Raw genomic sequence first — 27,298 nt, 5'->3', positions numbered from 1 at the left:
TTTAATAAAAAATATATACTTTTATTGAAATCACTAGAATAAATAAAAAAAAATATATATTTTAATTTGAAAAAAATAATACAAACAAAGTCATATTTTTATTTATAAAATATAATGGCAAATTTAATTATAAATTTTTTACTAAAAAGCAAATTACAATTCTAACCCCTACTAAACAACTTACAGCCGCCCCCGCACTGCTATCTTCTCTTTTTTCCTTCTTTCCTTTTCTTCATCCCCGAAAATTAGCGTATCGAACCGGTGGCTCACAGTTCGAATAATACTGAAATCGAACCGACCGTAAATAATCGTTTTCGATTTGACAGCAGTTCCGGTTCACATCCGAACCGCCGGTCATCGGCGGTTCGATCTCAGTTGGGCAAGTCTAGACTACAAACGGTAAACCCTAAAAATCCACGTATATTCAAAACCCCTAATTTCGCCGATTTCCGTTCGCCGCTCGTAGGGACTTCACCTTCTTCGAAGATCGATTCTCCGGCGGCCGCTGCCTGTTTAGGAAGCAGCAGCAATGGAGGAAGATAATGGTTCCAGCAACCGTGTGATATGCCAGTTGACGGACTCTGAAGGGACCCCCCTAGGGGCTCCGATTTTTCTCTCGGAAAGCACTGGCCCTAAGGAGCTTCAGCAACTGGTCAATAAGCTCCTCAACAATGTAAGAATTGTTGTTTTGATCTGCATATGTTAATTCGACGTGGAAATAGCAGAGACTTCGATTTTGTCTATCTTGGTTCTGTCGTGCTGAATGGGATTGGGTGTGATAGTGTTTTGTTGTTTTGTTTAGCTCCATTATTTTGCATTCAACTTTCTCGTCGTTACAGTTTCAGATAATTTTTTTTGGCTACCTTAATTGTGCTTTAAAATGTTATTACTTGCCTATGGAAGCACTTGGCTATTTGTGTGCACAAGTTTTACACACATTTTCGTAGATAATAATAATTATATGTTTGCTAGGTATAGTTTCAAGATGTGCAATTTTGAGCATAAGATGTTTTTATTTTTTGGTTGTGGATTTTGGATAAGTGCTTTGATAGAGAGTAAAATTGATGTATTTCAGGATGAAAAATTGCCATATGCATTCTACGTAGCAGATCATGAACTTGTTGTGCAGCTTGGGCAATACCTTCAGAAGAATAAAAGTGAGTTTCTAGTTAGTGTGTCTGTTTTTGAATGCTTTGTGTATTGTCATGTATCAAATGAGTGAATGGATTCTCAATAATCATAAAATGCAGTTTCGGTGGAGAAGGTAATCACTATAGTTTACCAGCCCCAGGCAGTGTTTCGTATACGCCCAGTGACTCGTTGTTCTTCCACCATTGCTGGTATGAAAATCATTTTTATTTATTTATTTTTCTCTTAATTTCTTACAATTCAATTTGGTTTTATGAAGTCATTTGTAAACAAAAATGAGATGTATATCTGCAAATGAGTTGATCATATTATGATAAAAAATGAGTGCATTTGGTGGAGTTCAGCTGTTCTATGCATACTCTTGTTCTCTCACACGGATAGACTGGCTTTGATTGGATTCATTTGTACAATTAATACCGGAGTTGGACTGTGGAATTTATTTATTCTTATCTAATCCTGTGTTATTCACTGCAGGTCACACAGAGGCTGTACTTTCAGTTGCCTTCAGTCCAGATAGCAGCCACTTGGCTAGTGGATCGGGCGACACAACTGTTCGTTTTTGGGACTTAAACACACAAACTCCTTTGTTTACTTGTAAAGGTGAGGATTTGCTCTAATATGTGAATTGAACTCACTTGCTTACCTTTCCACCAATCATATAATGAAGGTTTTCAAATTACTTTGTATTCTTTCTTCTCTTTCATAATAATAATTCATGCACTTCACTAAGCTGTTAATTATAATTCAACCAGTGAGGTAGTGTTTAGTTTGTTTGGATTAGTGTCACTCCTGCTGCATGTGTTTGAGGACTGTAATTTGTGTACATAAATAGAGAAGTTTGTCGGTGGGAGGTCCTTTCTCAACTCTGGAGCAGGGTGTTTTCTATTTATGTGTCTATCCTCCGGCTGAAAAGTTCACCTCTAGAACGGTGAAACTCTAAGAATTTGAAGAAATCTTTTCTTGGAAAAGGTAGCATTTGCAAATGAGCTTCTTCACAACAACTTGATTCTTCATTCTTTGAATAAGTTGTGTTACTGTGATTAGTCATTCTTGTCATTTATCATGCAAAACTTTAATGTGGTTTGATAGTTATGAAGGTATATGATGGCATAATTTTTCCTATTCAGGACACAAAAATTGGGTTCTTTGCATTGCGTGGTCACCAGATGGAAAATATCTCGTCAGTGGAAGCAAAGCAGGAGAGCTCATATGCTGGGACCCACAGACTGGGAAACCATCAGGCAACCCACTTACTGTATGTTCATAACGAAAAACCATAATTTTATTGAATTGCAGCGAATGACAGATCAATATATTTTATGTTGTCTCCTATCAGATAAAATTCAATGCAAATGATATACTTAGATGCTCAAGCAGAATATCAAGTATGATAACTTCAGATTATGCACTCACTAGATATCGCTGCTCTTGTTTCAAGAATACTCATGGAGGGATTTACAAGTAATGAAGAATATAAATGCTATAATGAAATTTGGTTCAACTAGAAAGTTCCAAAGACATATCTTTGAGATCATTGTAAAGTCATGAATGTTCTATGTTATTGTTTTTCCATATTAAAGTATAATCTTTCAAGATTTTAAAGATACCGTGTTGACTATTTGAGTTTGCATTCTCTCGGATTAAATTTGTAGATTCCCAAGTGGACAATAAAGTTTACACTAAGCTAATACAATATCATCTGATTTTATTTCTTTGAGGTTCTGGAAACTGGTTGAACATATTTGGGAAGCTATTCGGGCTGCATTGAACCACTTGTTCATACAGCATGCCTTTTCATCTTTTGAAACGACATGTAGTTTCTGACTAAATTAATTGCTCAGGGGCACAAAAAATGGATAACTGGAATTTCATGGGAGCCAGTGCATCTGAATGCTCCGTGCCGCCGCTTTGTTAGTGCAAGTAAAGATGGTGATGCAAGGGTATGGGATGTTTCGTTGAGAAGATGCGTTATTTGTCTTACCGGACACACACTTGCTATAACCTGTGTAAAATGGGGTGGAGATGGAGTGATATATACTGGGTATGCTCTTTAATTGTTGGTGAGAGAAGCAAATTAAAGTCTATTTTTCATTTAACAGTAACTGGCCCTTAATTTGAAGGTTTATATTTTGCTTTCTATTCAAGACAGGTCTTGTCTGATCACCACATAGCTAGTGCTTAGCAGTAATATGCATATATTTAAATTTTCATTTGTGAATATACTGATGTAATTACCTTTCTATCGATGCAAGGGTTTCTCTAGAAAGTTAACTTAAAATTTCAATAATGCTAAATATAGCTGTTGCTTCTCATTTGCAGATCTCAGGATTGTACAATTAAGATGTGGGAAACTTCGCAAGGAAAGCTAATACGTGAATTGAAGGTAATAATGATCCCCTAATTATGAAACTGTAATTTTTTCTCTTTTCTCATTTTTGGCATACCGGTAGCCTCAAATTCCAGAAAACCCCTGATATAATTTGTTGCATATATCATGATCTGGTAAGCACTGTGTGTTTGTTTGGAGGATTTCCAAATATTTCCACTATTCATCAACTTTTTTCCCTCCAAAAATATGAAATCAAACACTCATTTTTTATTTATTATATTATACTAAAAATTAATTTTACATTCAAAACATTACATCAACACCTATTTATATCACATCATACCACTATTCCAATTCAAAATTTTTACTATTCAAATCTCAACTCAAAATCTAAACCCTCAAACAAACACACCCTTGGTGGACTAAGGGTAATGTGTCGTTGAATCAAGAAAATAGAGACATATGTCTCCTCATGGAGGTTTATGCAGTTTATATTTTTTATCCTTAACAAATATAGTACTATATCCGTCCCTAACACCCAGCAACATTTTCTTTTTGGTATGTCCCAAACACTCTGCAACATTTCCTTTTTGGTATATCCCAAACACCCTGCAACATTTCCAAACTAGGAAATAGTTAATTATACTTAATCTCTATCTCACTCTTTATCCCATCACATCACTCTAATAAAAAAATAAAATATACATTTCTCTCTCCATCACATCACATCACCTAATTTCTAAATTATCTTACTTATACTACCCACCTAAAAACCCGTGTCCAAAATAAATGTTGCACCTTATTTGGGACGGAGGGAGTAATTTATTGCTAATGGTTTAATCACATGTTGAGCTTTTTTGTAACTGATCTCTTGGGTTTGTCATACTATGTAGGGTCATGGGCATTGGGTAAATTCATTGGCATTGAGTACTGAATACGTCCTCCGGACTGGTGCCTTTGATCACACCAGTAAGAAATATTCGTCACCAGAGGAAATGAAGAAGGTGCTTCGTCAATCTTCGAAAGTTACTTATATATGTGTACTTTTTTTTTCCTGATATACATATTATTCATATACTGATTTCTACACAAGAATGGTGGTTGCTAAGGAAATCATGTTAGACATTGCAGGTGTTTCTAAATGTAGAGTTGAAATGATATTATTGATGGAATATGCATGAGGTCGATTGTAAGTTTATTGATTGAAAATGTAGGCGCCCATATTAATTGCAATTACATATTTTAACTTAATACATTTGTTTCTTTTACTGCTGTGGTAGTTGCTTATTTGAAAGCTTTTCCTTTTCTCAGCAAAGTGATATGACCCTTTTCTTGAATATCTTCATAAGAAATATGCTTATGGAATCAAATTATACTTATTACTTCCGGGCTTTCCCAGTAATCTTTCTAAGCTGAATTTCCAGACTTTCCCCGTAATCTTTTGAAGCTGAATTTTTTCCTTGTTTCTTAATCATTTCATTGTATATTTCATAGCATCAGTTATTTGAATCATTCACGATATGCAACTGTGTTGACAGGTAGCTTTAGAAAGATACAATAAGATGAAGGGCAGTGCTCCAGAAAGATTAGTCTCAGGTTCAGACGATTTTACAATGTTCCTATGGGAACCATCTGTCAGCAAACACCCCAAAACCCGTATGACCGGACATCAACAGGTACGGACTGAGCATTAGATGCTGAAAAAGTAAATGTCACATAATTTGTAATGTAGAAGTTTTACAAACTTTCTGAAAGCTATGATTTTTTTCAAGAAAAAGAGCATACCTAGTAAATGGTCTGTAGCCATTTTTTTAGGGATAGGATTGGATAATATGTGCATGCACATTCGCTGTTTTTATTGAGACTCGCAATTATCATCTGAGAATTATATTTCATCTCACCGAGTTCCTAATTTGTGTATTTTTTTTTCTTCTTTAGCTTGTTAATCATGTGTACTTTTCACCCGATGGGCTATGGATCGCAAGTGCCTCCTTCGACAAGTCGGTCAAATTGTGGAACGGAATCACTGGAAGTTTTGTGGCTGCCTTCCGTGGACATGTTGGCCCTGTATACCAAATAAGGTTAGTTTTCATCTCATGTATATTAGCAGTTCCCGGCGAGCACGATGCATGCCTTACTGTGTGCTTTATGACACAGCTGGTCAGCTGACAGTAGGCTTCTTTTGAGTGGAAGCAAAGACTCAACGTTAAAGGTATGTTTCTCTTGATACAGTTATATGATTCTCATTCTTTTTTTCACATACCAAATTATTCCGTTCTGGTGGAATGAATGAAATAACCATGACAATAACTTGAATGAGAGATTCATATTTACAATATAATGGTTATAGTCGTTTTCCCCAACAATTTATATCATGAATTCGTATCAAATGTCCACAAATCTACCCACCATGTAAGTTCATTCTGTCGGGAGTACACTTCTCTTGAAATATGTACTCCTTCAGTCCACTTTTACTATATTAGCTTGCTTCCAGTGTAATTCATTTGACATATGCCGTAGGTATGGGATATTCGTACCCACAAGTTGAAACAAGATCTTCCAGGGCATGCCGATGAGGTAAGATCATTAATCTTCGACTCCATCCACAAACACACCACACTTTTACTCTTGAATTCTCATGTTTCTTTTTTATCAATGTTGTTCTTGATCTTGTCTCCCGAATTCTCGTGTTTCTTGGCGAGTAGGTCTTTGCAGTGGACTGGAGTCCAGATGGTGAGAAAGTAGCATCTGGTGGGAGGGACAAAGTTTTGAAATTATGGATGGGGTGACATCTTTAAGGTTAGTTTTTAAAAGTTTTGAAGAATTATTTTTGAGTTTCGACGAACATATATATATATATATAGTGTATTTATTTTGGAATCTGGTGTTGATGTTTTTAAGTTTTATCTGCATAGTTTTGATTTAAATTCATCTATTTAGATTATATCCATTGGATACTAACGACTATTTGCAATAATATTATAATGCAGTAGTTATATATTCAAATTAAATGTATAATTAAAATTCTAACTGTATGCCGATATTCTTATTTGTACTAGGAAACAAATCATTCGTAAAATTGATAATTAGGAGTACGTACTTCTATTTTTATTTTTTATTTTTATCAAGTATCTCAATATTATTTTTAAAATTTTCAATTACAAAATTTCAAATAAAATAACTTCAAATCGAATGAATTGAATATTTCAATAATAATTAAAATATATTTTAAAAACTCAAATTAAATATACAAATAATATAAAAACTATTTTGAACTTAATACAAGACTAATTTTTCAAATATGGAATCAAACAGTTACACTATTCGCTTTCATTCATATAAAACCCTATTTCAAGTAAATCATGTAATTATTTAAAAAAAAATAGTTTGCACGAAAACTGAATTGTAAGCAAAAGTACTGAAATAAAAAATTTATTTCCAATTCTCATAATAAAAATATTAAACTACTGACCTAGTGGTTGAAAACGATCTTACACAACCCACCCGTATCCGATCCGACCCGACCCACATTCGAATTCTCCCAACACACAACATTCATCTATATATTTGTGTAAACAAGAAGACATACGCTACTTGTTCTAAACAAGAAAAGCATTTGGGATCCAACAAAAAAACAAGGTCAAGCTACCTGCTTACTCGCATTTTATCGACCGATAAATATGGCGAACGAAGAACAGCGCGGCGCGGAAGCCTACGGATCCAAGCATCAGGAAGAAGCCATAGCAAATACAAGCCATGTACCCGAAGAAGAACGAGGTTTGCATAAATCCCGACATGTCCGAGCGCGCATAGTAGTAATACAGGCAGTAGCCATAAATAAACAAGCCCGTAGATCCGCCACACAGGAAGGACCTGATTTAGTCGTGCGCAAAACAAAGGAGGGTTAAGTGTCGACCGACAATTTCATATAATAGGAACTGTGATAACCGAAAAATATGGGAATGGCACAACAATATACCTCCACCACCATTCGTGATCTTCGGCAGCAAGTTGGAAGTAGGTCAGTGCGACGGTAATAAAGGCAGTGACGATTAGGAGGATGACGAACACGATGAATAAAATACTGTAGATGGTGTATATCCTGTGACCCCAAACGCTGGCAAAAATATAGTAAAGTTCGATGTAGATAGCGCTGAACGGCAAAAATCCGGCCATGGCCATCTGAGGCAGGGTGCCACGGTACCACGGGAGTGGCGGGATTTCTCGAGGATATTTTGTGGTCCGGCATGGGGCTTGAAACTCCGCCTTACTATTTTTCCCCGCGATACCTCCCAACACTAATAACGGCGATGTCACGAGAGCCCATATCAGAAAAATCACCACGATTGTACCGAATGGAAGAGCAGCTGTAGCACGGTAGAAAATCGCGACAGTGTTGAGGAAGCAGAAGGAGAGAAAAAGTGGTCCGCAGAAAAGGCCACCCGTCAATAACAGATTCCGAACCTGTTTTAAAGGGAAAAATAAGGTATGTTAAAAAGTATACTGGTATATTAAGAGGACATCCAGTTCCACACACCTAAATATTGTAACTAAGAAATTGCTGCAAATAAAAATTTACTTGTTATCATTGCATTGTTGTTACTTAAATAGACTGGTAATAGCAGGGCTCCTTGGAAGAACTTATTTTCAGTGGTGAAGAAGATATAAGATTAAGACAATAGTGATTGGTACTTTCGGGTATATGATCATTCCAATCCAAGAAGGCGTACTTCAGTAAAAAGCTGCACTTCGTTGAGAGCAAAATATAGAATCTATTTACTTGTGTTTTCAACTTCTATGTTCACCCCAACACCAATTTTTCTACATGATTTCTGATTAATATTACAGAATAATACAATACATACACTACACATATAATACACACTTCCAAAAGTAGATTCAATGCAAAATATCATTTTTTATATTAACCACAAGCTTCCCTAATACCTAACATAAAAAACAACAAAAGCTAAAAGCACTAAAGTGTATACACAGTTTTTGCCTGATTTATTGAAATTTCCCCCTAAACAAAACACAACTGAAACATTTAATCTAAAATATTACATCAAAAGCCTATTCTCTATTCAAAAAATTTAAATAAGTTCTCTATTCAATAAATTTCCATCCTAACCCCTCTGTCCAAACTAGTCAACTAAAATGAATGACAAGGAAATATTAAAATTGGGAGTAAATAAGAACAAGAGTATAGAATATTTACTATATATTTACAAAAAAGCTCACAGCAAACAACCAACAAAAAATGTGTAGAAGACAATACACAGACCTATGCTAAAACCCATGATGTCTTCTTATGTGAAAACAGAGAAATGATGTTTAATAAGAGTTAACTTACCCAATTCGACCCTTCCAATTGGTGGTAAAAAGAAGATGATGTATAGCCAGCAATGCCAGATGTAAGAGCATATATGACCACCAGTGCTGTAAAAAGTGCTCCTCGATTGTACGGATAGAATACACCAACAAGTGCAAGCAAGAATATAAAAGTAGTCCTGAGATAAAGGAAACTCGATGCAACTAATTTCTTTCAGAATAATGAAAAACCAACGTCAGACAATGCAATAACCGTGCAAAATATTCAATGACATACAGTGTAAATAGTTGTGTGCCACTTCCAAGGGCAGCAGAAAACAATGACTTGTACTTCGGGAATCTGAAAACATCACCATGAATATATTTCCACCCAGTTTCTTCTTGGTCATCTGCTGCCTCCTCGTCGTGGGCATATCTTTAAAAAGAAAATATCAGTATCAGAAGCAATGCCAAAATTTCCATTGGCCTGGAAGTTAAGGAGAGGAAAAGTCCTTACTTGACAAAATCGTTCTTAAGCACTCGCATCAAAATAGTAGCAAGAAACCCGGTAAGAAGTAGAACAGTCACGCATGAATTGATAATTGAAAACCAATGAATCTCTAAATGACGAGGAAGTGACGATGAATGTGAATACTTTTCCATCCTCTTCTCAAAAGGTATGTTGCTTTCCTTCCATTTGGCAGAGTACATGAACTCCACATCAACTTCCTTATCTTCAGTAATGTCCACAACAGAATTGGGGTCTGTGCGTGCATTGACCTCAATCACACGATCTTTGTTGTAAAAAATTTCGAAATGAAGATGCTTAAATAGGTAATATTTATATTCACTAGGATCAGTTTTGCCTTCCTTGTCAACCTTTCCTAGGAAGCCCCACAAGGGCAGGTCATCATAGTACATTTGAAAATAATAGTCCTTGGCCACTGCACTTCGAAACACAGCAGCTTCTTTCTTTGCCAGACGTTTCTTGCAGATAAGCTCAGACTCTTTGTCAATCAAGAAATCTAGCTTGTACGGTGTACTGACCAACCGATCTCCATTTAGCACTTCACCAAGAGCTTCACTTTTATCTTTTACTTCTCCTGCTAGCACAAGCTAATGAGCAAAAGAGTGAAAACAGACTAACAGAGAAATAAATAGGAACCTAATTTGAATTACCTGTAGCACAAAATGGGAGATCAAAGTACCGATATGTCTCACTGGAAAAGAGAAAAAAGAAAACAGATGACATACTTTAAGCATTAAAGTATAGGAAAACAAACATGCTGTAATTCTATGATAAAGAACAAACTGTAGCATGTATCGTCCAAATAATTCATTTTTTTCATTAAAATGCATAGAAAAACCACAAGATCACATCAGATACCCCCACCCCTGAATATGGCATCACAGAAGGTTATAAAACTGATTCAGATAAAGCCAGGATCATGACAGGCAACATAAATTATTTTCGGATCATATGTATGCTATTTTACTTATAAAAGAAATCCATGTACATTAAATATTTTGTCCATCACTTGCAATGATATCAGTAGCATCTAAAATTAAGGGAAAACCTTGAAGTATAAATATAAAATTAGTGTATGTTGAACAAGAACAAAAATTTCAACATAGAAAGGTTGGTTAGAACTCAATAAAACAATTTCCAATAACTCTGCAGGGCCTACTGTTTGTTTACAGACTTTCATATAGAGTTATATTTCAGTTAAAGAAACTGTAAGCACTTTCCAATACGCCCCATCATATCTTCCAGCAAATTCAGGAAAGCCAACATCATATAAAATTGTATTAAATATTATGCAGAAAAAGCATAATATTGCAACGGGAACAGTAGCATATGACTTGCTCGGAAATGTGTTTTTAGGTAAAAATCAGAGAGCAAAGCAAAGGTAAACATGAGGAAATTACTCACTTCCTATCACTTTGTCTGGTTGCATCTTCAGATGCGTAATGTGATTTAACATTTCATAGAACACTAAGATGCAATTAAGTTAAAATGATACCGCTTAATAGTAATGATTAATTCTAAATAAATTCAGCATCTGAATGAGAATGTATGTGTGAATACATGTATAAGAACAAAATCACCTCCATTTTCTTTATTGTGATCTAGGAACCAAATCACAGGTCTTGGAACAAGACAATCCTAGGAAATAGTTATGGTGCTAAATTGTATCATATGCCGTTTTTCATGCTCAAACCTCATCTTTCCCAAGATGCTACATTCTTCAACTCTGCAGTTTCGAGCTTAAAAGCTCCTTTTCCCTCAAAATTCTACCTTCTATTTGCCTTCACACAGAATATCTGCAGTTACAACCAGCCATATCCAAGAGGCTGCAGTACTGTTTCTCTTCATTTTCACTAATAACGAAGTCAAAACCCTACCTACCTCAGCCCCTCCTATTCCTCGACTTCTCCCTTATTCATCAATGTCAAATTATCAAACAGCAGACATTCCACTGTCCCCAAACTCCACACACTAATTACTGAATCTATTCCAATAAAACCATCACGCACCAATAGCCACATCAAGCAGCAAACATAAAGTCACTCCAACTTCACAATCAAATTACCAACAAAACAGCATACACGCAAGCAGTTTTCCATCGAAACACAATCAGAGACGAAAGAAAAAGTATAGATATATTTACCTAGGGTTGTGAAATGGTCCGACCTTGTTGGCATAGAGCGGCACCGGATCCCCTTTTTCGTACTTGTGATTCGACGCATCCGATCTCGCCGGAACCGCCGCGCACATCAGCAGCGAAACGACGAGGATCCACCACCCATCTTTCGCCATTTCTCTTCTCCGACCGATACAACAGAGCGGAGCCACTGATGTAGCAATAAAACTGAAGGAGAGAAGCGATCTGACCGCAGGAGCACAGATCTGATCTGAGATCTCGATCCAAATTCAATTCGATTCAATTCAGTCGATGATGAATTTTGAAGGTATCGTTTAGCTGCGCCGGCCACGCGCTGTCCAAGCGCGTCGCGACAAACGAGGGCGTCGAATTCATTTTGGTTGGATCATGTAAATAACAATGTGGGCCTGACCCGTTTCAGCCGAACAGGGTTGCTTTTAACCCGACCCACTTCAGTCCGGGTCAGGTCTACATCGGCAGGTTCATTGGATCGTCATTTATAAGTGGCCCGATACGGGATGAGCCAAATTTTGGGCTTTGAGGGTTTGAATTTTTTAGTAATAAAAATTTAAATTTAATTAATTATTTGATATAATAAATAAATATTTATAAAATATAGATTAAATATAAAATTAATTTTTGGTGTACTATATAAAAAATATATTGATACTATTTAATTTTTTTACAAAATTACATTAAATGTATTTTTTTTATAAAAAAAATATTATATCAAATACAATATTATTTTTTTTATCATTTTAAATTCTCTTGTTTAAACGAAATTGAATATTTGATTCGATAACCTTTTTTTAAAAAATGATTAAATAATAAAATTACACAACCTTGAGGTCTTTTTAGTTAGATTCTAAACTTTGGTTACCCCTATACTATAAAAAAAAAATTATTTTCCAAATACTACATTTTCTAAAATGAAATGAAATTGCAATTGTCTATTTATATTATCTTCAATGTATGTATATATAACACATAAATAAAATTTAAAAATTACTAAGAAACATTCACTAGATATAATTATCTTACTTAAAAAATTATATAAAGCTGAAAAGTGATGCACGCACGCCTTCCTAAGCCGCCTGCACAAAATTAAAGAAGTTCAAAATTGACTCTATTTCCATATACTATTATTTATTAATATTATCTCTACCTCAAGTTTTTCATTATATTTATTTATATAATTATAAAAAGTTAATATTTCAAAATAAAATATTATCGTGTATTACCAATACAATTTTTCGTAAGAATGAATATATTACACAACAAAATGAATACGCATAATTTATTATTATTATTATTATTATTATTATTATAGGTAGACATCCAACCGTGCGATTAAAATTCCCATCAAAAAGGACTTTTCAAATTGTGCTAATGAAAAGGAACCTCCGCACGAACCTCACGCGAAGCGCCATGGAAATTTCACGACGGTACGGTCTTTATGCTCTCCCATTATCATCCTTCAAATCATCTCTCATATGTATATATATATATATATATATATATACATACCTGCCCAATCTCTCTAATTAAGGCGGTTACCAATTTTTACTTGCAGATGAGCTTGAGGCCAATCGCCGGCGCCGGCGCCAGATCTACGGCCAATGCGCCGTGCAGGAAGCATCCTAACCACCGCCAATCGCCGGGGGTATGCTCCGTATGCCTCACCGAGAAGCTCGTTATACTGTCCTCCGACCGTGGATCGAAGCCGGTAAGATCTCCTCCGTCTTCCAACTCCTCCGCTTCCTCCTACGTCTCCTCGCTGTCGTCCTCTTCGTGCGCTTCGCCGCCTCTCGCGGTGGCTAGGGTTTACAAGAGGTCGATCGCAGCGAATAATCTCCTCACGAAGAGTCGATCGGTGGCGACGTTCGCGCCGCGGCGGCGCAGGGAGGAGGAGGATGAGGATTCCGCGGGGAAGAAAGCTGCTCGCCGCAGCAAACGTGGATTCTGGTCGAAATGGTTGGTGATGAGGAGTAAAGGTAAAAATCTTACTCACTCGAAAACGATGAACGATAGAACCATTAGAGCACTCGGTTAGCTTACCTTAGCTTGCTGTGTTCGTCCTTCTTCAATTCTTTTTTCCATTATTTTTTAATTTATTGAAAAAAAGAGTGCTAAAAATAGAAATACCTGTACAGGCAACAATATTGAAAAACATGTGTATTGTATTATTGTATTTACAAACTACAAAGTTTTGTTTTCCTCTTCAATTATCAATTCCATTTGTTATTTGTCTTGTGTTTGTATTAAATTGATGTTTGGTTAGCAAGAATTGATATAAATTAAGTGTATGTGAGTCAGAGTTGAAGAGAGAAGCACATAAAAAGAAGCTGGTAATGTTGAAGAAGAGTACAAAAAATGATCATATCATTATCAAGTATAGCTGGCAGGAAAAGAAGTGCTCTCATACCCACATTCTTCTTCGTAGCTTCTTCAGGATTATATTATTATTATTATTATTATTATGGATTTCCTTACATTGATATTTTTATAATTTTTAATATGTTTTTTTGTCCCAAGTGATATTACACTTTTCATTATTTTTATTTGTTCCACTAAAAATAATAAAAATAGTTGTGAATATAAATTACAAATATTTGTATTACACATTAAATTAATTTATTACAAAATATCAAAACCCTCTTAATATATTTACTACACACAAAAAAAATAAAAACACAAGTGAACAAACATAATTTTTTATATGATGCGTTAAATAAAAAATAAGCATAATTTGATATTTTGAATGAAAAATATATATTAAATATAATATTTTTATAGAAAAATTATTCTAAATTAAATAGTGCAAAAATAATATATATATATATTATTTATATACACACTAAGACATCCTTTAAATTTATACAAAATAATACACCTTGAAGATGTTGGTTGGCCCCATATGAAAACTTCAAAAGCCCAATGACATGTTTGGAAGGCTAAAGAAAACAAAAATAAATCTTAAATTTCAAAAATGCCTTTCCTCAAATGCATCTTTTGGGCCTCTATATTTTCCTCCAAACAATTCCTCAAATTTGGAAATATGATTTATTATTATTATTATTATTATTATTATGAGGGTAGAAAGATGTTATGGGTTAAATCTTTGCATAGAAAATTAGACATTGCTCTTCAGTCTTTTTACTATATAATTTTTATAGAAAATTATAAAAATTATATTATTTTATCTTACAAATCATTATATTTATGTAAATAACTATTAGAATTGAGATTCAAAAACATAAATAAATAAATAATATCAAACTCGGAAAGAATACACTCTTATAATTTTAGTTTTGTATATTGAGCTCTTTATCATCTTTAATTTACATAACATTGTTATACAAGTCATTGAGTTTGTTTTTTTTCATCTTTTGGCATGGTCGGAGAATGTTGGATGAACAAAATTGTAACTATCAATGACTTATTGAATTATATTCAAATATGCTTTCAATAAGTGATGAAAAATGATAAGAGACCTAAATACATGATATATATATATGTATGTATATTTTTCTTGATAATTTAGTATAAAATATAAAATAGTGATCAAGTCATAAGTCCAAATTTAAATCAAGTAATATGTGTGATCAAGAAAGCTTAATTCATTTTAGTCCCATATTCTTTTTAAAATTCACGTACTAAACTAAATAATGAAAAAATGATTTTCCCAAATATACAATAATTAAGATATATATATATATATATATATGTACAATACGTATGTAGGTGAGAATGGGGCAGAATGGCGCGCTTTAAATGCGGGGTAGACAGATAGGGTCAGCCACTTTCCTGTAGCTGCTCTTGCTGTAGTAAGGACGACAACATACATATATACATATATATATATATATATATCTAATCTGTATCTACATTATTATTTTTAATTTTTTATTATTATTCATTGGGCAGTGGGACTGCCAATAAATACCACTGCAAAGAAACCACAATTCTATTCCCTCTCATATTAATCATACTCCCATCATGGCATCTGCACCCCCCCTACCCCTACCCCCACCCCACACCCTCTCTAGGTTGTCTTCACTTTTGTCCTTCCAAAAAGTTAAAGGTAGAAAGCCCTTTGAAAAGGATGTGGTTTTTTTCAAGTCCCGGGACTTGCCACCTAAGATTTGAGATAGCCCAATTTCAACGGTTTAGATTGATCAGGATCTGTGGTCCTAGGGCTGCACATCTCTCTCTCTTCTCTGTCTGTCTTCTTCAGAGAGAGAGTCATCAGTAGTAATCACTGCCACCACTTTTACTTTCTTTTTTTTTTTTCCTCTCTCTATACGTACATAAATGTGTCTGTGTATATAATATATATAGAGAGAAAAAAAGGGGTGTACGTATATATGTATGTATGGTTGAAAAGTCAATCAATCATAAAGCAATCGATTACAAAATGATTTTACAACTTTTTTGCTTACTATGCATTCATTACGTATGTATGTATGTATGTATGTATAAATATAGATATAGATATAGATATATATACACATGGAGAGAGAGAGAGAGAGAGAGAGAGATTTAAACATCTTTTCTGTTATGCCAAAAAAGTCCAGTTTTCTGTACCCCTTTCTGCTCCCTTTGCATTTACTCTTCATATTTCTCGATGCATGGAATGGTCCATCTAGGGTTTGTTTCTCTCTCGCTCACCTTTTTATTATTATTATTTAAAAATATATATATATATATATATTATTTTACCCTTTCCTCTCTCTCTCTCTGCTCTCTCTCTTGTCAACTTCTAATGGGTACAGCTTTGTTCTAAGTGTCGATGTCTTTTAATACCCCAATTGCCACATTACTTTATATATATATATTATGTATAAAGAGAATTTATATGATGTAGACATTTATTTTTATTTTATTTTATTTTATTTTATTTTATTGTACTCTCTCCGTCTCATGTAATATAGGTGTATTACTGTAAATACGAGAATTTAGGTAAATTATAATTAGTAAGTAATAAAAAAATGTATTAGTAAAAATAATTATAGATTAAAATTAAGATAAGTAAATAGTTTAATTAAAATTAAGAAAATTATAAAATTTAAAATGGGATTAAAGTGCATAATTATATTTTCAAAAATAGAAATGATAAATTATGTGGTACGGACGAAAATATAAAATATGGACAAATTATGTGGAACGGAGGGAAAGTATTTGATTTCTCCTTTTTCTCTCTCTCTCCGGATATGATCATTCATGGTCATTTTAAGTTTTTTGAATACTTAGTTGTACTTTTGAAATAGGTTTTTTGGGTTATTTAGCTATTAAAAAATAATAATATTTTATTAATTAATAAAAATGTATAAAAAATTTTAACATTTTTATTTTTAATTTTTGTATAAAATAATTATATATATAATAATATATTTTTAATTTAAATAAAAATTAAATAAAAAAAATAGTAAAATGATACGTTGAATTAGAGCGAAAAGAGTATAATGTAAAATATGAAAAAAAATATGTAGGTAATATATACAATAACATTTGTATTTAGATACTAAATTGTTATGAGTGAATTTAATATATATAATATGAAAATATTTTAATTATATGACTTTGTTTATTTTGAAAGTTTTAGTTTTTTTTATATAGATTTTATATATATAAATAAATACACTGGATGTGTTTCTTTGGTTTTTTTCTTATGTTTTTATTTATTTTTACTTTTAAGTTTTCATTTAAATTATAATTTGATTTGATGTGATTTATTGAGACAAATAGTAAAAAACCAAAACCATAAAAATACACACTATTTTCTTTCATAATATTATATCTAATTACTGTTTAAAACAAAACACAAAGAATATTGGTTTGTTTAGCTGTAATTTGAGTTTCAAATCATGACTATTTGATATATTATACAATTTCTTATATATATATATATAAAATAGTATATTTTAAAAATTATATTAAATACTTATTTTAAATTCAAATTTCTTAGCATTTTATTTTTTATTCAATAAATCACACAACAAATAAAAAAAAAAACATCATATAAATCACATTTCTAACAAGCAAATAAATACAAAAAATAATACTCCCTTCGTCCCATAACAAAGTATCCGTTTTTTCATTTTAATCCGTTTCATATCAAAGTATTCATTTTTTTGTTAGTAACTGTACTATCTATCTACCATTACAAATACCCTTACAATTTACAATATATTATACAAATGTTATTACCTGTATATCACATAATACTAATAAGGTTATTTTAGTAATTTCTATTTTATTTTTACTAAATCCTAATATAATATTTATAGAACTCTGTATAAAAAATAAACGGATACCTAGTTACGGGACGGAGGAAGTACTGAAAAAAACACGTTTAGAACATTCCAAAATACAAAGATATACACACCCTAAGATTTTATAGGTATGAATTAGTAGTCTCTAGCTGAGTATTGTACCTACAATCTGTTGGTTAATATTGAGTTTCCCTTATGCTAGGTAGCTAGGGATTTATTATTTATTTATTTATTTATTAATTTATTTTGACTCAGAAATCAATAGTGGTGTAATCATGATGCAATCATTAATATCTATTGGTTTAATTAATTACTTAAAAAAAATCTGAAGTGAAAAATGATTCAATTCCTTAAAAAACAAAAATGAATAAAAGCAGGGATTCTAGTCGGAAATAATTTTATGCATAAATATGTAAAGGGTTTGTTCATTTGGGTTTATTCTATATTTTTAATTTGAATAATAATTTAAAAATACTTATATTTTTTAAAAAATAGCATATGTATATTAATTACCGCCTAACTAAAAGAAATAAAAATGAATGGCAGCAGATAATGGTAACAAAGAAAGCATGCAGTGGGGCATATGTTATGTGTTAATGTCAGAAGAAAAAAAAAACACAGACCCGAAAAATTTACTATAATAGTAAAAGTTATATATATTATAAATATCAAAATATATTTTGAATTTTATAAATATAATATTTATTTTTCTGTACTTGTAAATGTAAAAATAATAGTTCTATTTTGATATTTTGATATTATCTTTATTTTGATATTTAAGTAGTTTTACATATACATCTAAATAATATTTAAATTTATGTTCATTTTTTTTCTTTTTTTTTTTTTAAAAAATTATCATAAAAATATATTTTATCTTTTTCATAAATAGCAAAAGAATAATAATTATCATCCACTTTTAATAAAAATCATACCAACTATTTGTATTTTTTACTATAAAAGGTAAAAATTACACATTAAAATTTGTGCCTAAATTTTTTAGAATATATTTAAATGACAAATAGAATATTAGGATGTGCTTGCTGTGTAAACAGAAGTATTACCGAATAATAGAATTGCAAAGAAAAAAAATTCAATATAGAATTAGAAGTGATTCTTCTATTTGATAAAACAAAAAACTATTCAAAGCAAATTCGAAAAATAGAAAACTTCGAATTCTCGATTTATAAAATATATAAATAAATAAATTTATATATATATATGTGTTAAGAAGGAATTCGAACATCCAATCTAAAATTACTTAGATGATAGGTGAAGTGGTCCTTTACCCTTGTATACTAGGGGACAATATTTAATAATATATATATATATATATATATTTAATGGGGACGCCTTAAATAAAATACCGACATCCATTCAACAACTACCACGCTCCTTACAATAATGAGTCATCACTAACCCTAAAGCATGCATTTATGTCATATACTCATTTGGGAAGAGTGAGAGACTATCTACTCAAAATATTCCCAAAAATTATATATATGCATATTTTTATTTTCATATATCAATCACTTATTATCATTCTTTTGAAATAAATTTTTTCTTAGTTTTGCATACAGACTTATTATCACTTTAAAATTCTAAATGAACTTTCATGGAAATTATCCTTAGAACTAATTTTTAATATTTTTTCTTTAAGATAGTTCTCTGTTATCGTAACTGTTATGTGTTGATGATATAGCTCGTTGATGCTGATTTGACATTAGTGTGTCTAATTTATTGACGCCACATGGATGATAGGTAGATTCTTATTTTTTATTTTTACATAAAGTGATAATGGAGTTTAAATACAGACTAAAAAACAATTTACTTTTTTTTTTTCTACCAAATGATACAAAAAGAAACACTCCATCGATTACCTAAAAATATACTCAAATTTTTTAGCAATGTTCTAATGTGAGTGTGTATTTTCTATTTTTTATAGTTAAATAAATCATTATATAATGTTTTTACATATATTTTTTATGACAAAAAAAAAAAAAACATATTTTTACATGAGAGTAATATATATATATATATGTGTGTGTGTGTGAATTCACACTACTTGCACATGAGTAGCATGTGACGTTAGAGAACAAAAAAATAAATCGTGTTTAATTTCTTTGGGGCGGTTTGGATTAAGTTTGAATTTCTAATTTTAAATAATATTTAGTAATTTTTAGAAGAAATAAATATATTTTTTGATAATATAAAATTTAAATAGTAAAAAATTAAATATAAACTCTAAAGAAATATGCTTTGCAATATATATGACCAAAATGGATCATTACAACTGAACGTAATAATGGTATGGCTACACAAAATATTCATTCGATGGAACTACAAAATCAAATATGAACTTTTTGTGAGAGAATTAAATATATATATATATATATATATATAATTTAGGTGAACAAAGCCGGGTATTCTGTTTTGTTGATTGCATCTAATTACTTAGGTCGTTATCAACCTAAATATATATATTGAAGATGGAGTAGCTTCTTAATCGATAGATAAACTCTACTTGAGGAACTCTCTTTTTCTTAGGATATATGCCTAATTATAATCATCTGAAAACTACTAACTTTTGTTCCATAAATATACATAATTATCATTTTGGCTTTTTTTTTTTTCTCTTATTCTAATTTGGACTCATACATTTAAAATGCTCGTGATTTTGATTGTTGTTACTCAAGTGAATGGTATGATTTATACACCACATGAATATTTATAGAATCAAATTATAAACACAGATAATATAGGGTGAAAATAATAAATTAATATACAAATAAAAATTTTAAAAATAGACCTATCTCAAAAATATTATTATTCAATATTTCTATAAAATCACAATTATACTTAAGCTAAAAGCACAATTACAAAAGAATCTTGTCATTGTAAAATTATACTTAAGTTTATGTACGGTTCCCTAATGACTTGAACATTCACATATAAGACACCTCTTTAACTTAATCTTTGATTTTTTTTCCTTCATCAACCAAAGTAAATCAATAATATGGGCATGACTTATTGAAACATTTCAAAATTTGGGCATAAAATGTAAAAAATCTAATAACAATATGTAAATTTATGTGATATTGAGAATCAATATATTCGCATAATCTGAAATAGACAATTATGATCTCATGCTTAATTTAGTCTCTTATCCGACATGTGTATGTCATGTGGCAATAATATGGAATATTCCTAAATACGGAAATGAAAGTTTACAAACGATCTAACATTGAAACATAAATGAATCGATAGATAGGTTTAAAAGCAATCATCTACAAACAAAAAAGTCCAAATGCACGATGACAACATCTCGAGGAATTTGCCATTTATTATTATTTTTTACAAAATTATATTCCCAACCCCTTAATTCAATTATTAAATTACACGAAAAATGTAGTATAATAAAATTTAAACATTTAGCAATCATGTTAAGATCATTTATTTGTTTGTTCCTATTAGTATGCCACCTTCTATTCCGATCTTAGTCGGAAAAGCCCTATAAACTTTAGTCCTCCAATACAATAGGCATCGAAGCCCTATAACAATGTGACCGTTACCTAGAATTAAAAATAAATATGTGAAAAAGAAATTATGAGATTGAGAAAATCACTCGGGTGGTTGAATAAGGGGTTGATGACGATCGTGAGAATAATAGTGGATTGTTGACTAAGATAGGAGGTAAGAATGAAAAAAAAATAATAATAAAATCGAGGATATATATATTCCTTAATATTGAAATCGAAGCATCATAAGAATAAAATTAAATCATGAAACGACTCTTCAAATATACAAAATAACGGAAACCCTTTTTTCCTATATATTCATATAAAATAAATTAAAGGTAGAATTTTTCGTGACATGAAAACAAAACAAGTCGACATTTGTGTATGATAGAGATTGTATATTGGAAGATGTTGACTCATAACAACCATCCATTTTATGCATGATATCTAATCTACAAGACCTTAGGTAATTAATAGATGTGTGCATAATCATATGCCATCTAGCTTGTTTTTTTAGGTTTTTCTATTCTATACAACCCCTCTAAAAAATATGTGGGTCATATGACCTAAAAATAAGATGTTACCTTATGAGAAAGTGACTTAAGGAAAATAATTCCTCAATACAAAGAAAAAGGAAGAAAGTGAGAGGACATAAAGAGAAGAAATATCACTTTGCAAAAAGTGATAGCCTTTGCTTTTATTCTAGTACTATTGTTGTCCCCTTTTCATCAAAATAAGCACCACACATACACATATTTAACCCCCACTTTATTGCCTTCAATTATAATCTTCAACAATAATATACACACACACATATATATATATATAAGTAAATTAAAAACCTTTAGTGGTATAACTATAATTGAAATTGTATGTTTGACTAGATGGATATGTCCATCTCAGTTATAGTACTACTATTAGCATGTGAGTTATAGTGTTTATTTAAAATTAATTAATAGGGAATTTTGTATATTGTTCTACTAAGCATAAAGGGTTTGTTTCTTTAGGTTTAGTTTGAAAAAATTTAGTTTGAATTTTGTATTTAAATAATATTTGATGGGATATATATTTTGTGAGAAAAAATCAAATAGTAAAATTTGAGAAGAATGTATTAAAGAAACACATTTAAATATATCTTCTCCAATTTTTAGATGACAAGAGTGTGTAGTAGAATTTACCCTATATTGTATAGAATGTATAATGGCGAAATGCTTAAGAGCTAATTAAAATTTATTATTTTTGAGTGGGCAAATGTATAATGAACATATTCTTTAAGGAAATTGGCGTTGCAATACTTTGACGTGGGTAAGTTAGAATATCGTTGTAAGATTTGAAGTGTCGTAAAACTCAATCATTACAATACAAGATCTCTAACATACGTGCACGGATGATCATGGCATTTTAGAATTTTTAACTTGGTAAATTCTAAAGTATCATAAAAAATAGTGAGGCATATCTTGAAGAGATGCTATATGTGTTTTTCAATCTCTACTTAATTCTATATTATGTAAATGATGTTGACAATCGATTTTTCCCGAAAAAAATGGCATTAAAAAAGAATTGATGGCTTTGAATGGAACACCTTTCTCTATATATAACTACTTACTCAAAAATTTACCATTGTACTATATCCTTGATTCAAAAAAAAAAAATTTGACAAAAAGAGGTTCATAACAAATGTAATAAATATTGTTGATTACTTAAAATCAAAATTTATATGAAACTTTTAAGAAATAGTTTGAATCATTAGTATGTAGTTCACATATGCACGAGCATTGTGCTCGTGCTATAGTTTGAGATCAATGTCCGTAGAATTTTGGAACCTCATTGGGCTTTGTATAGGAAGTTTTCGATGGAATTTACGGTAGCTAGGCTGATCGAATCATGTTAAGTATCAATTGGATGATCTAAGTTCCTTCATATGTTAATGATCTAAGGTTAGGTAGGTAGGTGATACTTAGAGGTAGTATTTATTTTATTTGTTCAAAATCTGGGTATACAACTTCAATACGTCCATTTATTAACATTTGTAATTTTTGGTGTATGCATCTACTAATTAATTACTTGCAAATATAAAATTAATTTTCCTATTTTTTTTCTATGATTTTTAAAGATTGATTTTATTTAATTTTTGGTGTATATTGTTTTTATTTACAAAACATAGCAATCATATTATTATTCAAATAAAAACGAATTCTTTTTTTTTTTTTTTAAATAATAATAAAATAGGGCCTAAAATTCCATTTGCATATTGGCTTATTTTATGAAGAGGCACTTGTGTAATATTACAGAGGTGTGCTGATGGTTGAGTTGTTGCCACTAATTAATTCTTGATTTCTGTTTATTTATTTTTATCAACTGAAAAATCGAAATAATATATATATATATATATATATATAGTTTTGGTAATTAAATAAAAGCCCATTAGGTGTAGATGATTGATTGCATTCATTTCTTCTCTGAAGTAACTTCATATGTTAAATCATAGCATGCATGGGTGTAAATACTTAATATTATAAAATTGATTTATTTATTTATTGTGAAATCGAAATGACACATCAATGGAATGAATCATAAGAGGACAAAGCAAACCTAAACAAACCCATGTTCGAAATTTTGACAGCAGCAAAATTCTTGGTCTCAACAGTAATATAAATAAATAATTTTATTTATTTAAATGGGATTGATTCAAAAAGGTTTGAATGTGTAGATCGAAGCATTAAATGTAGAGTCAGGAGTTGTGTCATTTAGTGTAACATCGTAGAAGGTGTCACAGTGAATTGGAAGATTAAAACTGCAATTTTTATGCATGTGTGCACCTGCTCCCACACAATTCCTTCTCTGTCTTGTCAAATTTATTTATTTATTTATTATTATTATTATCATTATTATTATTATTATTTTAAGAAAAGTAGTAAATATTCTCGAACGAATGACTGTTCTTCATTTTTATTTATTTATTTATTTATCAATTATAATTCTTATCCATCTTATTGAAATGTTTGTTTGAATAGAGATCTTTAGGTAAATTAATTGAAATTTTCATTTGGTTTGTATGTTGAATATATGGGCTCAAGTAGATTATTATTGTTAATAAAATAAAATTAGAGTTTTGGTAAATATATTATTAGACATCTCTCTCAAGGCAAAGTTCGAAGTTGATAATGTATATATGATCAAAATTTGGTTATATTATTGTGCCCGAATATTGTTCACCGGTTTTTTATATTTTAGAGAAAGTAAGAGGCATGAATTATTTTTTGTTATTGTTGTTGTTATTATTATTATTAGGGATATTTTAATATTTGTAATTTTTTAAGCACACAAATGTACATTTTTTTCATGTATATGCTTTTTATTACTAATTTATAAAACTATTTGAAACAGAAAGGTAATTAAGGTAAATTGGATTTTAAAAAATATATATTTAAATTATACCACCTATTGTAAAAAAAAAAAACAAATAATTAAATAAAGCAAACAATACGGGATTGAGGAAGTAGTAAATTATACACTCTATCCGCAAATAATACATACATTATATGAAATGACTTTGAGATTTTATTAATATTTTGGATTTTCCACATCTACTAATTAATATATATATATATATATTATGTACGGCCTAAATAGCAAAATGTCGGATGAAGTACATCTGTCTTTTACTTGAAGACGGTAAATTGTCATGTAATACTCCTTCGTTTCAATACAATAATCTTGTATACTATTTTTGTCCGTCTCAAAATAATAGTCTCATTTTCATAAATACTCGTATCACTATAAAATTATTTCTACTTTTCATTATTATTACACAAATATCATTACTTTTTACATGATTGCACTCGCAAGGGTAATAAAGTCTTTTACTCATATTTTTTTTTACCAACTATCAATATAATATCAATATTTCTTAAATTTCGTGTCCAACACAAATAAAATTATAGTTTTGGGACGGAGGAAGTATATTTTATTTTTTATTTTATAATTATATGTTTTCTTTAATTGATTACAACTATTTCCTTCATTCACCAAATTTAGTCCTTTTTTTAATTAATTTTTTTGTTTTTATTTTGGTATAAATACAAAGAAAGTGGACTAAATTACTAGACAAAATGAGTGCATTATATTAAAATTTTCAACAACTTGTGAATTGTAAAAGGGAAATATAAGGCCTTGTTTGCTTAAGGATATATTTTTTTTCAATTTCTTTAATATGTAATTTTCATTTTTTTTTAATAATAAATAGATTATTACTCTAATAAAATTGTTGTTTGTCATGATTAAATTATTGATCAAATCCCCCTTTTAAGTTTTCTTAAAAATTGTTGTTTCAATTGATGATTAATCACCACAAGCCACCAAGTTTACCATACAATTATGAGCTAGATTTATGTCTCAATGAGGGTTCCATATCCTAAATTTGCAAAAGTTTGTAAATCAATGAAATGCATAAATATTTAATATTATTACTGTAATACTCGATGTATTTGACTTCTCACACATGATGTTTATGCACAAATTAAATTTACAGGTATGTTTCTTTCGATGAGCTTGAAAAAAATTGATTTAAATTTGATATTAAAATAATGTATGATGGGATGTTTTGTGGAAGAAAAAAATATAATTTTTTTTTTCCGAAACAAACCCGTACATTTGAACCTAAATTTAATTTACAATTTTTTATGTAAAATATAAGAAAACTAAATTAACTTTAAAAAAAGTTAAACTCTGTCAGATTTGACTTGAGAAGAACATATTGAATTCCCAACAAATAAAATAAATTAATAAAACAACAACACCTTTAAAGAATTTAATCTATATAAATTCCAATGCATATATTTATAACTTAAAGGAAGTCTTTCTTATTTTACAAATAAATAATAATAATAATAATAATAATAATAATAATAATAATAATAATAATAATAATAATAATAATAATAAATACCAAACCCCATATGTGAGATTGTAAAATACTTTATGTTGAATTTACATAAACACGTTTGAAAATAGCCATAATTTTATTTATGATTTAATATATATTTAGTATAATATTTATAAATTTAAAACAAATATTTGATATTGTGATTTTGAAAGGAAAACATATATCTCACAAGACTAGAGTAAGATAGGATCAAAGAAACAAAATATTTTTTTTTTCTCCCATCTTAATTTTTTTTTAAAAAAAAAAAAAAACACACCCATATATATATATATATGTATATATTACTAACTAATTAATTTATTCTGGCTTTGATTCAGCCTAGGGTTTTGAAACATATATATAAAATTTTAGAGTTTGCTAAAATTAACACATTAAAGTAATATATAAGGATGTCACGTGGACAAATAAAACCTAAGATAGCAGACAAAGTTGTTGAAAGATAAGAAGGGAATATTTGGGAGCATGTAAGGGGGAATTAGAAGATAGTAATTAATTTTATTTAGGGCTTAGGAACATTTGCTAAATTCCAAAAGATATATGCATGCATACACACAATTATAGGGTAATTATAAATTAATTAACTTGCGTAGACTTTAGTTTTAATTTTATTATTATTATTATTATTATTATTATTTTTGTATGAACAATATTTTACATATTATATTCTGCAAAAAATATAATATTTCCTCCATTTACTTAGAAAGAAAATATTTACTTTTTTACAGGGTTTAATAAATATTACTCTATTTTAATGATAATTGATCGTAATTTTGGTATATAAAAATTATCTTATGTCTACAATGTATAAACCTAATGTGAATGTATAATGCAAATATGTGACGGATATTTGTAATATATAGTTGAGATCTATACATACTAAAAAAATATATATTTTGTGTTCCGATAATAAAAATAGATAAAATATATATTTACCAAGTGAACGAGTGTAGTAAATATTATGAGTAATTGGGATTTTTGTACAGTAAAATTACAGAAATCAAATTCCATAAGAGTGCAACTCTAATGGTTATAATGTTGTGTTTTTTTTTTTTTGGGGGGGGGTGGGGGGTGGGGTTTAAAGATGGTTTTTTTTTTTTTTTCTCTAAATT

General features: G+C 30.2%; 3 protein-coding genes across 3 annotated transcripts; 2 read left to right on the top strand and 1 right to left on the bottom strand.

The window, feature by feature from the left end:
• Positions 1–275: 275 nt before the first annotated feature.
• LOC127258586 (notchless protein homolog) lies at positions 276–6,358 on the top strand. Its single transcript, XM_051285487.1, has 13 exons — positions 276–673; positions 1,076–1,157; positions 1,251–1,340; positions 1,624–1,749; positions 2,277–2,404; positions 2,991–3,190; positions 3,469–3,532; positions 4,372–4,482; positions 5,017–5,154; positions 5,417–5,559; positions 5,636–5,690; positions 5,999–6,055; positions 6,184–6,358. Exons 1-13 carry the CDS (start codon positions 530–532, stop codon positions 6,265–6,267), a joined length of 1,422 nt encoding a protein of 473 aa, XP_051141444.1. The 5' UTR covers positions 276–529; the 3' UTR covers positions 6,268–6,358.
• A 536-nt stretch (positions 6,359–6,894) lies between these two features.
• Positions 6,895–11,807, bottom strand: LOC127258206 (transmembrane 9 superfamily member 3-like). Its single transcript, XM_051284963.1, has 7 exons — positions 11,461–11,807; positions 9,968–10,008; positions 9,306–9,891; positions 9,087–9,224; positions 8,832–8,988; positions 7,458–7,942; positions 6,895–7,351 (listed from the first exon to the last, which is right to left on the bottom strand). Exons 1-7 carry the CDS (start codon positions 11,607–11,609, stop codon positions 7,132–7,134), a joined length of 1,776 nt encoding a protein of 591 aa, XP_051140920.1. The 5' UTR covers positions 11,610–11,807; the 3' UTR covers positions 6,895–7,131.
• Positions 11,808–12,822: 1,015 nt separating this feature from the next.
• Positions 12,823–13,705, top strand: LOC127258228 (uncharacterized). Its single transcript, XM_051284999.1, has 2 exons — positions 12,823–12,899; positions 13,028–13,705. Exon 2 carries the CDS (start codon positions 13,028–13,030, stop codon positions 13,505–13,507), a length of 480 nt encoding a protein of 159 aa, XP_051140956.1. The 5' UTR covers positions 12,823–12,899; the 3' UTR covers positions 13,508–13,705.
• The last annotated feature ends 13,593 nt before the right edge of the window (positions 13,706–27,298 follow it).

The sequence above is a fragment of the Andrographis paniculata genome, unplaced genomic scaffold (genome assembly GCF_009805555.1).
Source record: "Andrographis paniculata isolate CXL003 unplaced genomic scaffold, ASM980555v1 Contig59END, whole genome shotgun sequence".
Classification (NCBI taxonomy): domain Eukaryota; kingdom Viridiplantae; phylum Streptophyta; class Magnoliopsida; order Lamiales; family Acanthaceae; genus Andrographis; species Andrographis paniculata.
This window is presented reverse-complemented; position numbering and strand designations above follow the sequence as displayed.

Bases quoted from the DNA above. Each gene is read 5' to 3' on its own strand.
- LOC127258206 (XM_051284963.1), bottom strand. From the start codon at position 11,609: ATGGCGAAAGATGGGTGGTGGATCCTCGTCGTTTCGCTGCTGATGTGC. The intron at 10,009-11,460 runs GTAAATATATCT...TCTCTTTTCCAG, and splicing joins GGACCATTTCACAACCCTAG to TGAGACATATCGGTACTTTG. The intron at 7,943-8,831 runs GTAAGTTAACTC...CCTTTAAAACAG, and splicing joins AATTGGAAGGGTCGAATTGG to GTTCGGAATCTGTTATTGAC.
- LOC127258228 (XM_051284999.1), top strand. From the start codon at position 13,028: ATGAGCTTGAGGCCAATCGCCGGCGCCGGCGCCAGATCTACGGCCAAT.
- LOC127258586 (XM_051285487.1), top strand. From the start codon at position 530: ATGGAGGAAGATAATGGTTCCAGCAACCGTGTGATATGCCAGTTGACG. The intron at 1,750-2,276 runs GTGAGGATTTGC...TTTCCTATTCAG, and splicing joins TCCTTTGTTTACTTGTAAAG to GACACAAAAATTGGGTTCTT. The intron at 5,560-5,635 runs GTTAGTTTTCAT...TTTATGACACAG, and splicing joins GGCCCTGTATACCAAATAAG to CTGGTCAGCTGACAGTAGGC.